This window comes from Ambystoma mexicanum, chromosome 4p (assembly GCF_040938575.1).
Source record: "Ambystoma mexicanum isolate Mex_15411 chromosome 4p, UKY_AmexF1_1, whole genome shotgun sequence".
Classification (NCBI taxonomy): Eukaryota; Metazoa; Chordata; class Amphibia; order Caudata; family Ambystomatidae; genus Ambystoma; species Ambystoma mexicanum.
This window is the reverse complement of record NC_090927.1, coordinates 1,277,130,428-1,277,145,970: the sequence shown is the minus strand read 5'-3', so window position 1 is coordinate 1,277,145,970 and position 15,543 is coordinate 1,277,130,428. Positions and strand designations below refer to the sequence as shown.

General features: G+C 50.8%; 1 protein-coding gene across 2 annotated transcripts in view; it reads right to left on the bottom strand.

Moving 5' to 3' along the window:
- Positions 1-628: 628 nt before the first annotated feature.
- The window catches only part of LOC138453798 (zinc finger protein 250-like), a 303,566-nt gene continuing 288,651 nt past the window's right edge, over positions 629-15,543 (bottom strand). Inside the window, exon 8 of one of the 2 annotated variants that reach the window (XM_069606964.1) lies at positions 629-2,313. In XM_069606964.1, the coding sequence (XP_069463065.1) occupies positions 1,598-2,313 (716 nt within the window). In that variant the 3' untranslated portion in view covers positions 629-1,597. The remainder of the gene's footprint in view (positions 2,314-15,543) is intronic. The other variant, XM_069606965.1, reaches the window with a different exon arrangement.

Below are 15,543 nucleotides of genomic sequence, written 5' to 3'. Positions count from 1 at the left end.
AAATACAAATACCAGGGCGTTGTTAGGATAGGATTCCATCAAGAAGAAACCCAGATGGAGTAAACCAGAAAAGACTAAGACTTTGAGGCCATAATCCAAGATAAAATGATAGATAGTAGGCGTTACCAATCTCTAGGTTCCAACAAGGGATACAGGGATATCTTGGCTAGGGAGGTCAGAAGCGCACAAGAGATGAGTGAGGGACTGACCTCAGTGTGCCACATTTCAGTTACATACCAAATCAGTTGAGTGACACAAAATAAAAACCCTTGAACCATGCTTTAAAGTCTGAGTGTTCTTAAGGTAATCTCTGACATCTATTTACTTCTGTTCTGTCTATAGCCTCTTTCAATCCACTTTGTCTAGTTAACTGATGTTGAAGTATTAATGTTTTTGGAAATTCTGTGAGCCATACCCATTCATTGACTAATATATTCACTGAAGATCTGATTCACCAAGTGTCTAGAAGTTATTCAATTCCTAGTGTTGCATGATGCAAGTCCATTGAAAGATTTGTAAACACTGTACTTTCAATGCATTATAGGACTTCTTCCATCGTAGCTAGCTGCCGAAAGTCCTTCTGCCTTGCAAATTCTGTTTACTGCAGTCAAGAAACTGGAGACACACATATTAGGGTTGTTTTATTTAGTTCTCAGTTTCATTTTCGTTGAATTCTTTAACCGAAATATAGTCTATTTTACATTGGATTTCAATTTTTATTTCTTTATGCACTGGGTATGTTTTTTGGTATACTGACATCAATTTACGTAGATTGTGCTGTTAAATTAATGCCAGTTTGTTGGTGCTGTATTATATACACTTTTCTTTTTACATTTCCTAGTACATACTTCATCTATTTCAGGTTTTATTACTCTTCTATTATATTATTACTGTTTGATTATGATGTTTCATGTGATTTCAAACAAATGGGATTGCATTAGTGCATGTGTTTCTTTCAATAAGTTACTTCTTAATGCTCAAAATGTTTTTTCTTTTTCTGCTTGTACATCTATATCAGACGGCTATTCTCCATGAAGCATCATTTCTTCTTTTGGTCCTAAACACTGTTACTCTCTTTGCAATTGTCATGATTGCATCTTTATTCATCTTTCCTGTGCCCTTCTACTGGTGGTGACAGGCAAGCCTCTTTATCAATCTAGTTATGAATGTGTACATTTTTCATTAGTTGTTGGAATAATGCCTATACGTTCCAACTGCTCCTAGATTTTGCTATATATTCTATTGATGTTAGCTTGTGGTGTAATAATGGAAGGATATTCAGTAATACTGGGCTCAAAGTTTGATTTACTATGTTTGCCATCTCTTAGCTTCCTCATGCATCTCCTTTTAAGTATACATTAAATACTGCTCTTGTGGGACAATTAACAAGGTCACAAAGGTTTAACCTATCAGAATAGGTTTTGATCTTTTCGGAAACAGTCTCATTAATTCTGCTACTTCCAACAGTGCCAGTGCCGAGGCAACTGTTAGGGTATCTTTCATTTCAAGCAACAAGTGACTGATGGGTTTACATTAATATACTTTACGTTTTTTTTAGGTTGTTATGCAGGACGCCAACCACGTGGCAGAACTGAACTCAGTCTCTGGTGTGTATTTGTTGGTGTCTCTTTAGGTTTGAAGTGTTAATGAATCGGCTGTCGCATATATTGCATACATAAGGTTTTTCTCCTGTGTGCAATCTCTGATGTACCACAAGGTGTGGTAATTGTCTGAAAGCCTTACCACATTGACTGCATGTATACGGCTTCTCACCAGTATGCACTCTCTGATGTATCATCAGCGTTCGAGAATTCTGGAAACTTTTTCCACATTCTCTACATGTGTATGGTTTCTCGCCCAGATACTTTCCCTGGTCATTGTTCAGGTTTGTTGGTTTTTGCAAGCTCCTTGTGCATTTTCCACATGTATTCGGTTGCCCGGTTTTGTTGATTTGATGAACAGAGTTAACCTCTGACTTTTTAAAAGTATTTCCACATTCACAACAAATGTACACTTTCAATACAGTGTGAGTTTTCGGATAGGGATTCATACTTGAAGAGCCCCTTAAACTTTTTGCACATTCATTCCAGGAATTATCTTCTCTGTGAATTTCTTTTTGTTTAACTGTGGTTGATACCCGATTCATACGGCTGCCAAATTCAGAGCATGTAACTAATGATTCTCCTTGTTTGAATCTTTGATGGCTAATAACATCTCTTTTGTGACTCAAGTGTCTTTCAGGTTCAATGCTCACAGATGTCCTTTCCCAGAGGCTTGCTTGCTTTTTAGTGGAGTTCACTGATGTGTTGAGACCTGGCATGGACAGAAAAAAACATTTTAAAAATCATGACCAAAGAGAGGACAGGAAAAGAAGGTAGTATGATAATACATCTTTGGAATAAAATAATACATTGACCATATTCTGACAAGGGCAACACATTGGTTCATATTCACAGAGTGCAGCTCAAAAAGATTTAGTGCACATCTTTAAAAGTTAACAAATAAAGGGGCAATGAAGCTGTTCGGCTGCTTAATATTTAGTAATTTGGTTAGTGGAGTAGCTCAGCTATTGTGACCAAAAGTATCAGATTCCCTCAAGTGGGTGCTTCTCAAACAACCATTGAAATTACCCATGCAGTTTGGGGTCCTAATAGTGTAATTAAGAATGCTATGTTCAAATAAAGATGACGCATTAAATGTTTTTTTAGGACATTACATTAAAACAACTTCTTTTACAATCCTCTTAAGTATCAAACGATCAATGAACAATATAAGCATCACAAAGGTTCCAGAAATCATAACAGCAAGTAGATCAAGCATACTAAATCGCAGTCAGGCAAGTTACCTTTTTCGGGGAGTCGGAAGACTCCTTATCACTGTCGTCTCTCTTGGACTGATGTTTTATTTTATTCTTAAGTGAAGAGGTTGAGGAGTAAAGTCTCCATCCACTTCTGGAGTGTGTGTGATGTCTTTGTGGGCCTTTTCTGTGTAAGGCTATTTCTAGGGTGTTGGGAGTTCTGACACCATCCCCTCCTCCGAAGATGGGCTGCTTGATGGGGCAATCTTGTGATTTTGGCAGACGGCCTAGCAAGAGTTTGGCCGCCTGTTCTCAGGGTGCCTTGCGGTTCATTGCCTGACAGGAACTGCAATCCAAGACAGTTATGTCCTGTCCTCAGACACCATATACAAATTACATGGGTTTCAGTAATAGACCTCTTTGAACTGCAGTGCCTGCAAGCTCTTGAACCCGATCTTTAAAAGACAGCACTGTGTTACAGTAGAAAATTTGGAGAGAGAGAAAGAGTTCTGAAGCAGCATGCTGAGTGAATGGCGAAAAAAAACTGATGTCACGAGGCGTTGTGCTTCCCTTTTCTACCTGTTGATTTGTGACTTCTGGAGTTGAGAAGTAGACAAGCTGATGGGCACAATGGCCCCTGCTGGTATAAAAAAGATCCCAATGGCAACTGTGCTGACAAGCAATATCAAAGTGCAGAATCGGTAAGAGGACAATCACAGAAACAGAAGCTGTTCAAGCTTGCTTAACAACCGTATTTAGCCTATCTCTCACTCTCCTGGTGCTCTGCCTCCTGGTGGTCAAACAAAATTCACTCAGTCAATGCAGTTTTAAGTGTCCCTGTATTTCTTTCGTAGTGGGCATGCCCCTTTCTGCTGCCATTGATGTAGTCCAGATGCTGAGATCTCTCTAGGTGCACCCCCGCCCCTACATGCTAGAAACGCAGGCTTGCTTGCAAATTTACCACACTTGCTTCTTGCACGTCCAGACCTTCCTGGGACCAGGGAGCTTTAGGGTTGCGCCCCCAGAATGTTGGCAAATGACTTTAATTTGCTGGTAGGATAGGGTGAACAGGTGTTCCCTCTGCAGGGCCTCTTTACTCTCCATGCTGAATAGACCCTCTTTCTGGTCTTATACCTCGATATTTTGTGTCTTTCCTGTTGACACCCTGACATTGATTTGGGAATCTACATTTATACTATCCAAAACCTACTGATGCAGCTTGGTTTCCAGTGACTAATTTCTGCTGTCAACAGTTTGTGCATTCAGCTGTCTGAAAGTAAGTGAAAACAAAAACAGACCCTTTGGGTTCAGCCCTAGCAAAGCTTTTGTTACCTATGGGAACACTTGTCACCCCCCAGAAAAACATTATCTGCCATCAAGGGTACAGGGAAGTGACCTGTGTTTTATAGGACATGCACTACCAGCAAGAGGGTGGAGTTAGAGTAGTCCAGGAGAATAGTTGCAGTGCAAAGATGTGTCCCGCTATCTTGAAATCTCCCAGGTCCCCCATACTTCCTGTGCCCCCTCCCCCCACTTCCAGCAGACAAAGCACCCTAGGGCTAACAGCAGGAAAAGACACTGATCACAGCAGCTAGGAATGAACGCTTACAGGGATCGCACAAAAATGAAATCCAACCCCCGGGCTATGTGAGGGGGAGGTTCCCCCTCACGCCCGGAGGTTGGATTTCTTTCAGTTTCACATCAGCGTGCAAAACCGAAAATGGCTGCCGAGGTGAAAGAGAGAAGGTGAGTGCTCCACTCCCTCGATCTCTGGCATTATTGAGCTGTTGAGAATGAGGGAGGTGTCGTTGGAAAGGGGAAACTCTCCCCTTTCCAACACCTTTTTTTTTTCAAATTATTTTTATTGACAATACTCAAATGAGGCTGAGCAAGAGTGCTGGCCCAACCGGCAATAACATCAAAGTGAAACAAGATGTCAGTAACATTTTCTGCATTTCTTCTTTTTAACCTTAACTCCCATCCCCCTAGCCCCCCCTCCCACCCCTCCCCCCCAAACATTTAACTTGCCAAGTCTTGGGGTATTGCAAAACTTTCCAAGCTTAGGAGTGAACACTCGCTTATCACATGCTTGTATTTAATACTCTTGAGACAGCGGGGCCCAACAAGAGGATCGTTAAACAGTAGGCATCTTGGGTTCGTGGAAGGTGTAAGAGGGTATGCCATTACTACCCAGCTCTGTATGCATATTACAGCCTCATGGTAACACAATCATCATGCAGGAGAACTGCGGTCCATTCTTGCACAAACTCCGACATGGTGTCCTTTGCTATAGCGGTAAGTTTTTCATATATGAAGATCATCCTGAGCTTACAGAGCCATTCCTCTTTAGAGGGGGCCAGGGCGCTCTTCCACTTTTGGGCAAGCGCCACTCTCCCTGCTCGCAGCATTGCACCGATGACCTTGGGATACACATTAGTTTCAGTCTCTGGCATGGGAACGCCCAGCAGAACCTCAAGCGGTTGGAGTGACGGGCTGAACCCCTCAATGTCTTTAATCCAGCTGAGCAATTCCGACCAATAGACCTGTATGGCCGGACAGCCCCACCACATGTGAAACCAGGTTCCCCGTTGGTGGCAGCCCCTTGGACAAAAGGGGGATACTTCCCGGAACATCTTGGATAATAAGGCCGGGGGGCGATGCCACGAGTGTAGGATCTTAAAGCTATGTTCCATGGCAGCGGTGTACAGGGAACCTGAGAAAATAGATTTGAATACAGCCCTCCAAGTGTGGTCGTCTAGTGGCATGCCCAGCCTTTCTTCCCATATGTGTTTGAAGGGTTGTCTACCCTCTAGGTCAGCAGTTATCAGAGCTCCATAAAACTTGGATACCGAGCCCTTCCGAGTTGTGCTTTTAGCCAATATGGTTTCAAATGGAGTGAGGGAGCGTCTAAGCTGGTCAGCCCACCTAGGGTGTGTCAGAATTCCCTTCAGCCGCAGGTATTCAAAGACCGTGGGGGGTCTATCTGCTAAAGCCTCACTCAAGCTTTCATTCTCTATAAAGCCCTCTTCCCGCAGGAGTTGGGAGACCCTCTCCAACCCCATATCTGACCAGGCCTGAGTGTCTTGGAATCCCCTAGAGCCCAGATCTATGGGGGGGCCCCAGAGCGAGGACAGCGGGGAGGGTCCACGTTGACACTAGTTTATTAGCCTTGTTGGGCTTCCATTGTGCCCACAGGGCTGCCAGGGTGGGGTGAGTTCTTATCTGGGATGGAAGACTCCTTGGAGGAGCCCATAAAAGGTCTCTAACTTTTTTCGGGTGGGTGTGCATGTCTTCGATATACGTCCAGTAAGTACCCATATCGTCCCGTATATGCTCCAACATTACCCGGAGCTGGGCTGCTTTGTAATAAAGCCGGAAGTCGGGGAGGCCGAAACCTCCATGGGTCTTCGGGAGGGTCAGGGTGGCGGTCCTGATCCTTGGCCTCTTACCGTTCCAGATGAACATAAGAACTCGAGACTGAAGCACCTCGAAAAAGGACTCGGGTACCACAGTGGGAAGCGCTGCGAATAGATAGAGGAGGCGGGGCAAGATATTCATCTTCACTGTGACCATGCGCCCGAGCCAGGAAAGCGTGAGGGGTGTCCAGCGCCTGAGGTCCCTACTGATTTGAGAGAGGATCTCCGGGAAATTGCTCTGGTATAGTTGGGATAAATCTCTGGGGATGGTGGTGCCGAGGTACCTGGTAGATATCCGTTCAATTCTGACCCCAAGCATGTCGGAGTTGTTTCCGATGTCTTGATCCCCCAAACCCATGGGCATGATACTTGATTTGGACGTATTAATCTTCAGTCCCGAGAAGGAGCCGAAGAGGTGTATAAGATCGAACAGCCGGGGTAGGGAATCTTGGATGTTGGTTAGGTAGCTCAAGATGTCGTCTGCGAAGAGGGAGAGCTTAAACTCGCAGACGCCGCAATGTATTCCCGTAATTTCCGGGTCATTCCTAACCGCTATGGCTAGAGGCTCCATTGCCAGGGCATACAGTAGGGGCGACAGGGGACATCCTTGCCGAGTGCCCCTAGAAAGGGAAAAGGGTTCTGAGGTGCCCCCATTGACCAGCACTCTCGCCACGGGGCCATTGTAGAGCGCTGCGATCCACCCACAGAATTTGTCACCTAGCCCCATCTTTCGGAGAACCCTACCCATGTAAGGCCATTCGACACGGTCGAAGGCCTTCTCTGAGTCTAGTGAGAGGAGGTACCCTTCCACTCCTTGTCGAGATGCCTCATGCATGAGGTCGAGGGTTTTTCTGATATTGTCCGACCCCTGGCGCCCCGGGATGAAGCCCACCTGATCTCCATGCACCAGGGTGGGGAGCAGTTTGGCCAGTCTATTCGCTAGGAGCTTGGCTAAAATTTTCACATCGGTGTTAAGGAGGGATATGGGGCGATATGATTGGCAATATGAGGGATCTTTGCCCTCTTTAGGCAGGACAACAATCAAGGCTGACATCATCGAGGGAGGTAGGGAACCTTGGTCAAGTGCCGCATTGAACATCTTAGCCATAAATGGGGCAAGCGTGGACCTATATGTCTTGTAGAATTTGACTGTGAACCCATCATCACCCGGGGCTGTGCCGCTCTTCAAGGAGGATATGGTATCTATTACTTCTTCCGGGGAGATGGGGCTCTCGAGTGAGTCCGCTTTGTCCGGGAGAAGGCCCGGTACAGGGAGGGAGTCCAGGAAGCTATTGACGTCGTTCCCATCCCCTGTGTATTCCGAGCGATACAGTTTTTTGTAGTATAGCCTGAATTGTTCCGCTATCTCGGTATCTCTCGCGGTCGAGTCCCCTTCCGGGGTGTGAATTGAGTTCACCCTCCTGCTATTTCTAAGGTCTCGAAGTCTCCAGGCCAAGATTTTATCTGCCTTTTCCCCCTTCTCCATATACCTCTGCTTCAAAAAGGAGAGCTTCTTCTCCGTTTGACCCACCTGGAGGTCTGCCAGCTTAGTTCGCAAGCCCTGTAGTTCCTCCCATTGCCCGGGGAACATCTGTGACCTTAACTTCCCCCCCGGTTGGATGGCCTCTATTTTGTCCTTTAACACTTTCTCCTCCCGTTCCCTCTCCTTCTTTCTCCCGGATCCAATACCTATGAGGGTGCCTCTAATAGTTGCCTTAAATGCCTCCCACACTCCCATGGTTCCAACCTCCCCGTTGTCGTTGAGAGTGAAATAGTCCTCAATGGCTATTAGGAGGGATTGACGGATCTCCCTGTCCTTCAAAAGCAGGTCATTACACCTCCACCGGGATCCGGTTGCCGGGACAGGGGGAAGGCCAATCTTAATCCTTACCATATCGTGGTCGGACCATGGGACAATCTCCACTCCAGAGCTCGTGACCTCTCCCTGCAACGAGGCATCGGCCAAGATATAATCTATGCGAGAAAAGGCCGCATGTGTTTTTGAATAATATGTGTAGTCCGGGTTCCGACCCATCTCAAGGATGCACGTGTCAGCCAAGCCCAGATCCCCGTTAACTTCCTGGAAGGCCATCGCCAGCTTCTTGTGGTGACTGACATTGGGGCAGGGCTTATCAGATTTCCTATCCCTCTCAGGGCAAAGCACCATGTTGAAATCTCCCCCAACCAGCAGGGTACCCTCAGAGAATGACATTATTATCCCTCTCATCCCTTCCCAGAAGGTGTCCTGCGCTTCATTTGGAGCATATATGCAGACCAGAGTGAACAAGCGCCCCCTCACCTCCCCCTTTACCATGAGATAGCGGCCTTCCGGGTCTGCTTTTGAGGCTTTAAACACAAAGTGGGCCCCAGGGGAGATCAACAAGGCCACCCCCCGCTTCTTTGACTGAACGGAGGCCGAGTACATCTGAGCTATGGGTTTGGCCCTGAGCTTAGGCTCTTTTCCACGAACCCAGTGAGTCTCCTGCACAAAAAGAAAGTGAAGCCGCAGCCTCACAAATTCTCTCACAATTAGAGACCTCTTCGTGGGCGAGTTAAGTCCCCGAGCATTCAGTGACCCCACTGTCAGGAATTGGAGCGGGTCATCCATTAAAGCGCAGAGAAAAGCTCATAGCTCCAATTTTAGAATAGCAAGCGTTTTTACTCCCACAATACTTCCGCAGCCCTCTGTTGGCTCGAAGCGGCCCCAGGGGTGCGAGGACACCCGAAAGACTTGGCACACTGGGCCTCATTACAACCTGCCAGTCCAGGACCGCGCAAAATCCGTGATGGCGGTAAAAACGTTTCTGTGTCCGCAAGGGTGCGGAAAAACCGCACGATTACACGCTGTCGGTCGCGCGCACCACACGGACTCGGAAACGTTGTTACCGCCGTCACGGAATACCCCACGGAAATGGAAATAACGAAGCCACAAGTGGCGCAAAACCCGTTTCCGCCTCCGCCGCCACGGACACGGAACCGGAAATACCATGATCGCCAAAACAGGAAACAGAGAGGCGGCCATCATATAAAAGCACAATCCATTGCCATCCAGAGCCAGCACAAGCACAATCCTGACTCTGAGAAGCCAAAAGGGACCACCAGCATGTCTGCCAGGATTCGTGCTCAGAGGCAGCGCAAACAGCGCTTCAGCGAGGCGGAGCTAACCGTCTTGGTGGAGCACATTGTGGACAATGCTGAGATGCTGTTCAGCGCCGACCAACGGCGTGCCACACAGCAGCGGAGGAAGGAGGTGTGGGCCGAAGCTGCACGCAAGTGCACCGCTGTGGGCGTGGCAGTGAGGAGCGTGAAGGACTGCCACAAGCGTTGGGACGACCTGAGGCTGAGGGTACGCAACCTCATTTCCACGCACCGCCAACGCAGCAGTGGGACAGGCGGAGGACCCCCTTCCCCACTGAGGCTGCAAGCATGGGAGGAGCGTTGCAGCAGCGTCCTCCACCTAGAGGGAATCCATGGGATTGGGCAGGCTGAGGCAGGAGTGAGCCCACCTGCAGATGCCGGTAAGTGCCCAAACATGAATGCCACATGTAAATATGCAGTTGTGAGTACTGGGCCAAAGGACCCATTAACAACCCCCCCCCCCAGGCAGTGCATGTGTGGGCCAAAGGACCCATTAACAACCCCCCCCCCCCAGGCAGTGCATGTGTGGGCCAAAGGACCCATTAACAACCCCCCCCCCCCCCAGGCAGTGCATGTGTGGGCCAAAGGACCCATTAACAACCCCCCCCCCCCCAGGCAGTGCATGTGTGGGCCAAAGGACCCATTAACAACCCCCCCCCAGGCAGTGCATGTGTGGGCCAAAGGACCCATTAACAACCCCCCCCCCAGGCAGTGCATGTGTGGGCCAAAGGACCCATTATGATCCGTATGGCAACCAATGTCACTGAATGCAGACACCAGCAATCAGATGCATGTGACTAACACTATTCAATGTACAATCTTAATGACACTAATTGCATGCCCTTTGTGTCCCCGCAGCCGTTTCAAGTGACAGTGATACTGCACAACAGGCCAGCCAATCAGCATCGGCAAGTACACTAGCCTGCGCCACCACACAGGAGGATGCTGCCGGCAGTTCTGCACCTCTGGCCACATTACCAGCCACTACAGATGTGCAGCACACCACCACCACCACCAACATCCCCACCATCTCCACACTGGCTGAGTCCAGACAGGTGCCACAGGAACCTATCATGGCCACCCAACAAAACACCGAAGGCAGCAGCACTGCAGAGGGGGCGGCCTGCAGTGATAACAGTGCCCCGCAAGAGCACTCGGAAACGGGGCCACAGGGGGAGATGCCCACATTGGAAGACCTGGGCTCCTTCCATGAGCTGGGGTTCAGCCCCACTTCACTGGGGAGTCCCATGAGGTCGCCCAGCCCATCCATGGCCGAACTGAATGCCCGCATGCAGCGGATGGAGGACCAGCAGGCTACCCTCACCCAGCTGGTGGAGAGGCAGCTAGAGGAATCCAGGCTGCAGAGGGAGAGCTACAGCGCCTCAGTGCGTCGCCTGTCGAGGTCCATTGGACGCTTTGCGAGCACCATAGTGACCCTTGCACGCCATGTGCGGGAGGGCAATGACCACACCTCCAGGCTTGTGGAGGCCATGTTGGTTGGCCAACAGGCAAATCTGGCACGGATGCCCTCAATCCCTGATTCTGGCCAATCAAACACTACCACCCCATCCAGCTCCACTACTGCCAGTCCAAGGAGGCGCTCGAGTAGGCTAACGGGTCCCTTGGGCAAGGTTGCACAGAAGCGCACACGGAAGTGATGGCATGTGTGTGGGGCAGTGCAGGACACATGTGGACTACAAGGGTGTGAGAGGGGTGGTCACGTTTGGGTGGTGGGGTAGGTAGTTTTGGGGGTTTGGACAATGGGCTCTGGGTGGGGGTGGGCACGTTTGGGTGGTGGGGTAGGTAGTTTTGGGGGTTTGGACAATGGGCTCTGGGTGGGGGTGGGCACGTTTGGGTGGTGGGGTAGGTAGTTTTGGGGGTTTGGACAATGGGCTCTGGGTGGGGGTGGGCACGTTTGGGTGGTGGGTGGCCCCGGGTGTACAGCTTCCCTAACCAATGCACCTTCTTCCCTGTTGTTATTACATCAATACATCACCATTTCAAATCAAGACATACATGTGTGGACATTGATCATTTATTTTGCAGTGCAACTATTAATTCATTGTCGTCACCATGTTTGTGCATTACTGTGAATGTGCTGTGACTCAAAAGTAAATGCGAATCAGGGCATCCCGTGCTCTCTGGCCATCATGTGCACCCCCAGGGGGAGGCGGTGCCATCCCATCCCCATCTCCATCTCCATCCCCATCTCCATCCCCATCCCCATCCCCATCCCCATCCCCATCCCCATCTTCCTCATCTGCGTCTGGTGGCATTGGGATGTTCCTGCGCAGGCATATATTGTGCAGCATGGCACATACCAGCGTGATTTTGCCCGTCTTCACTGGGCTGTACAGCAGTGATCCGCCAGATCTGCTCAGACAGCGGAAACGGGCCTTCAGCAGTCCAAATGTCCTCTCAATCATTCCACGTGTGCGGATATGGGCCCTATTGTATGCCTCTTCATGCCTGTTCCTTGGTCTCCGTACAGGTGTCATCAACCATGGCGTGAGTGCATATCCCGCATCACCTACATGGGATGTAGATGGGGGAACATGTCAGTGTTTGTGGCATCATGTCCTCATCTGCTGCTGTGCATTCTTGTATCATCATTCATTCATGCATATGAACCATGCAGTGTCTGGAGGTATGTTTTGGCCATCACGAGGAATGTCGCTGACTGCATATGGGCCTACACATTAACTTGCATGTTTGCTGTGCCCTGCGGGTGACATTTGATTGTGTGCATGTCATGGTGCAGTGCTGTCCACACATGGCAGAGTGACTCCACTGTACGGAAGTAGTAAATACTCGTCGTATCATTTACACGCCTCTCGTGCTTTTTGGGGCAGTGTTTCAATTGAGGGTGGGTGTCTGCAGTGGCACAGGGTTCATGGGACAGTGACGGGATTGGCTGTGGCAGCGTGTGCACGGGCACATTGTGGTGCCCTGTCATGTCTTCCTTCATGATGTTTGGCATCCGCTGTGTATTTGGTAGATGGAAGGGGGGTGATGCATGTGCGGTCACAGCGGCACACTCACAATGCTCATTGCCTGGACACACACACACCACTCCGACAGGGTTGTAGCATCGTCAGCTGTACTCACCCAATAGCCACGTGCTTTGTCCGGCATAGCGTTCCATGTACCGTGGCAACGTGGAATTCCGCAGTACCATTGAGTCATGTGATGAGCCTGGGAAACGTGCGCAGCAGTGTGTAATCAGTTGCATGGCATCACAAACCATCTGGACATTCAAAGAGTGATACTGATTCCTATTGCGGAACACCGCCTCAATTGCATGTGGTACTGTCAGCTCGACGTGGGTGCAGTCAACTGCGCCTATGCAATTTGGCATGCCTGCTATGGCATGGAAGGCCAACTTGGTGGCAATGACCCCGGGGAGGGTGCGGGGTAGGGCTATGTGTTCCGACACATGGCGCAACATGGCATCCAGTACCTGTACCAGGACTTTTGAGAAACACGGTTGTGATATGCCGTGCAGCTCACCAACCGTGTGTTGATAGGTGCCAGTGCCAAGGAAATGCAGAACTGAGACAACCTTCAAGAGGGGGGGGATGGCGGTGGGGGTGTCAATTAGGCTGCTGATGTTGTCCTCAATCATGGCGGTGATGTGCATGATTGTTGCACGGTCCAGCCGGTATAGGGTGTGGATCTGTCCTGGGGTGAGGTTCCAGGGTGAGGCCCTGATGCGTGGTATTGGTGGCTGGCGGCGGGGTCGGGCTGGCTGGGCAATGGGGTTTGCCATAGCTGCAGGGTTGGCTGGTTGCCGCCTGCGCCTCCTCCGCCTACGCCTCCTCCTCTGCGCCATTGCTGCCACCATGTGCAGTACTGCCTGTTGGTTGAGTAGGCCCAGTCCCAGTGCTACTAGCCCTGCTGCCTGCATGGTTCTGTGTTGTGTTGGGCTGGGTGTGGCCCTTTTGTTGGCTCCCAGTGGCCTGCTAGGTCCAGCTGGGCTGATTTGGTGCACCTGTGCCCTGATTCAGTTCAGCCGGCAGTGTATAACGCCATGTTCGCGGTGGCGGCGGTTCCGCCACCGTGATCACGGTATTTCCGCCATTTTTTTCCCGGTATTTCCGTGTCCGCGCTAGTTGTGATGCTCACGGTGTTTCGTGTTGCCGGTAACGGAGGGGTTTCCGTGCAGGCGGAATTAAGGGGAACCCTATTTCCGCGGTGGCGGTTTAGGGTGGTGCTATTACCGGGGCCGCGGGTCATGATTGCGCGGACATGCAAACGGTGCCGGTATGGTTTTACCGGCAGTGTTAATTCCGGACCGGAGTACTTGTAATGAGGCCCACTGTAACCGTAACCCCAACAACATAACTCCCCCTTTTTCCCCCCTCCCCTCTCCTCCCTAATCGCCTGGTCGTTCCCTGGCTTCATCCGATTGCCAGACCAGGCCACCAGTGCCTCCCCTCCGCAGGCTCACTAACTCATCATAGCCAACTTTCTGAGCCCCCCCCCCCCGGTCCAGTATAAAGTACAAACAGCTACTACATCACCCTCCACTTGCATAGGCAGTTTTCGGTTTAGTCATCTGTCGCCAAATGTTCGCCTCAGCTATTTGGAGGGCTCGGCGAAGCAGGGGTCATTCTCCTAAATTTTCTCTGGCCTCGCACTCTGCGCCTCTCCTTGGGAGCTTTGTTCCCGCTAGGGCCTGTCGGTGCTCGCTCACGTTCCTGCTCTCCCGTTGCCGTGTTTACATTGTCCAAAAGTTCACCTGACACTCTTTGAATATCATCTTCTGTGATCAGGACGTATTTGTAGCCCTCGAGTTCAAAGGAGAGGGAGAAAGGATATCCCCACCTGTAGCGGACCCCCTTGGTTTGAAGCATCTTTGTCAGAGGGGAGCATAGGCGCCGTCTTGCAAGGGTGAAGGCCGACAGGTCTTGATACACCGAAATCCGGGCCCCCTCCCACTCCACAGGGCCCTTCTTACGAGCCAGTTCCAAGATCCTGCTCTTTTCCGAGAAATAGTGAAAGCGAACTAGAACAGATCTGGGGCCTCTGGAGGGTGCACCTGCTCTATGGGCCCTGTCGATGGTTGGTTCGCTAGTATTCGCCCCTTCGAAAAGTGCCCCTATTACCGCATTGACGGCCTTGATGATGTCTGATTGAGTTTCCCCCTCATGCTCCGGGAGGCCCAGGAAACGTAGGTTGCAGCGGCGTTCCCTATTTTCCAAATCGTCCATTTTTAAAGAGCATCTTTCTTCTCTTCTCTCGAGCTCCGACAGGCGCATGTCGAATTGCGTCTCAAAGATGTCGCTTGAGGCCGTGGTGTTCTCTAGTGCCTGGACTCTGTCGTCAATATTGTCCACTTTTTTGTCTAAGGTGTCCAGTCTCAGAGCAATATCCGCCCTAAAGCCTCTAATTTCTTCCAGTAGGGCCGCCATGCCTCTGGTGACCGTGCTAGTATCCGCTGGCTCGTGCTGCGTTTGGGTCGCCATTCCGGGCGTCCTCGGGGGATCAGGGGTCGTGCGTCGAAACCTTTGTAGGGATTCTCTCCAGCTCATCAATTCCACTCAAGCATTTCTGCTCCGCGGCTGGTCCCTCTGGATATTCAGGGCCGGCGAGGCCCGCCTGTCCTCCCCGAGACCGTGTCGTCCGGGGCGGGGGCCTCCGACTGATGTGTAGCCGGGGGCGAAGACCCAGCCCCCGGGGCCCCCGGACTGGTTTCCCCCTGCAGGTATAGAAGTTTTCTCCAGAGGATTCTCTCCTCGACTCTCCCCTCTCCAAGTTACGCAGCTGTGTTTCCGTCGAGGTTGCAAGGGCCCTCTGCACGCCAGCGGGTGGGCGCGGGGTGTGGTCTGCCTGCCCGGCTGGTCAATCCGCCTCGGTAATGCGGTTTACAGGGGGCGCCCCGTCGCCAAAGGTCCCTGCGGGGTTTGTGCCTATGTCGCCGGCGCTCCCCAACCCCGCCCCCGGCTCCCCCTGCGGCGCCGTCGGCTCCCGGGGGGTCCTCCGGATTGGGCCTGCACGGCCTCACCTCATGAGTGTAGGGTTTCCACTCATGGAAGGCCGTGGTTTGTCAATATGGGCCAGTGTGAGCCCTCACCAGATACTCCAATTCGCCCTGCGCGGGCTCCTACAGGTCCAATCCCCACTCTTGGGGGCCGCCGTGCTGCGCTCCTCACCTGGTCGCCTGGGCCTCGTCCGGGTCCTCAGCTCCGC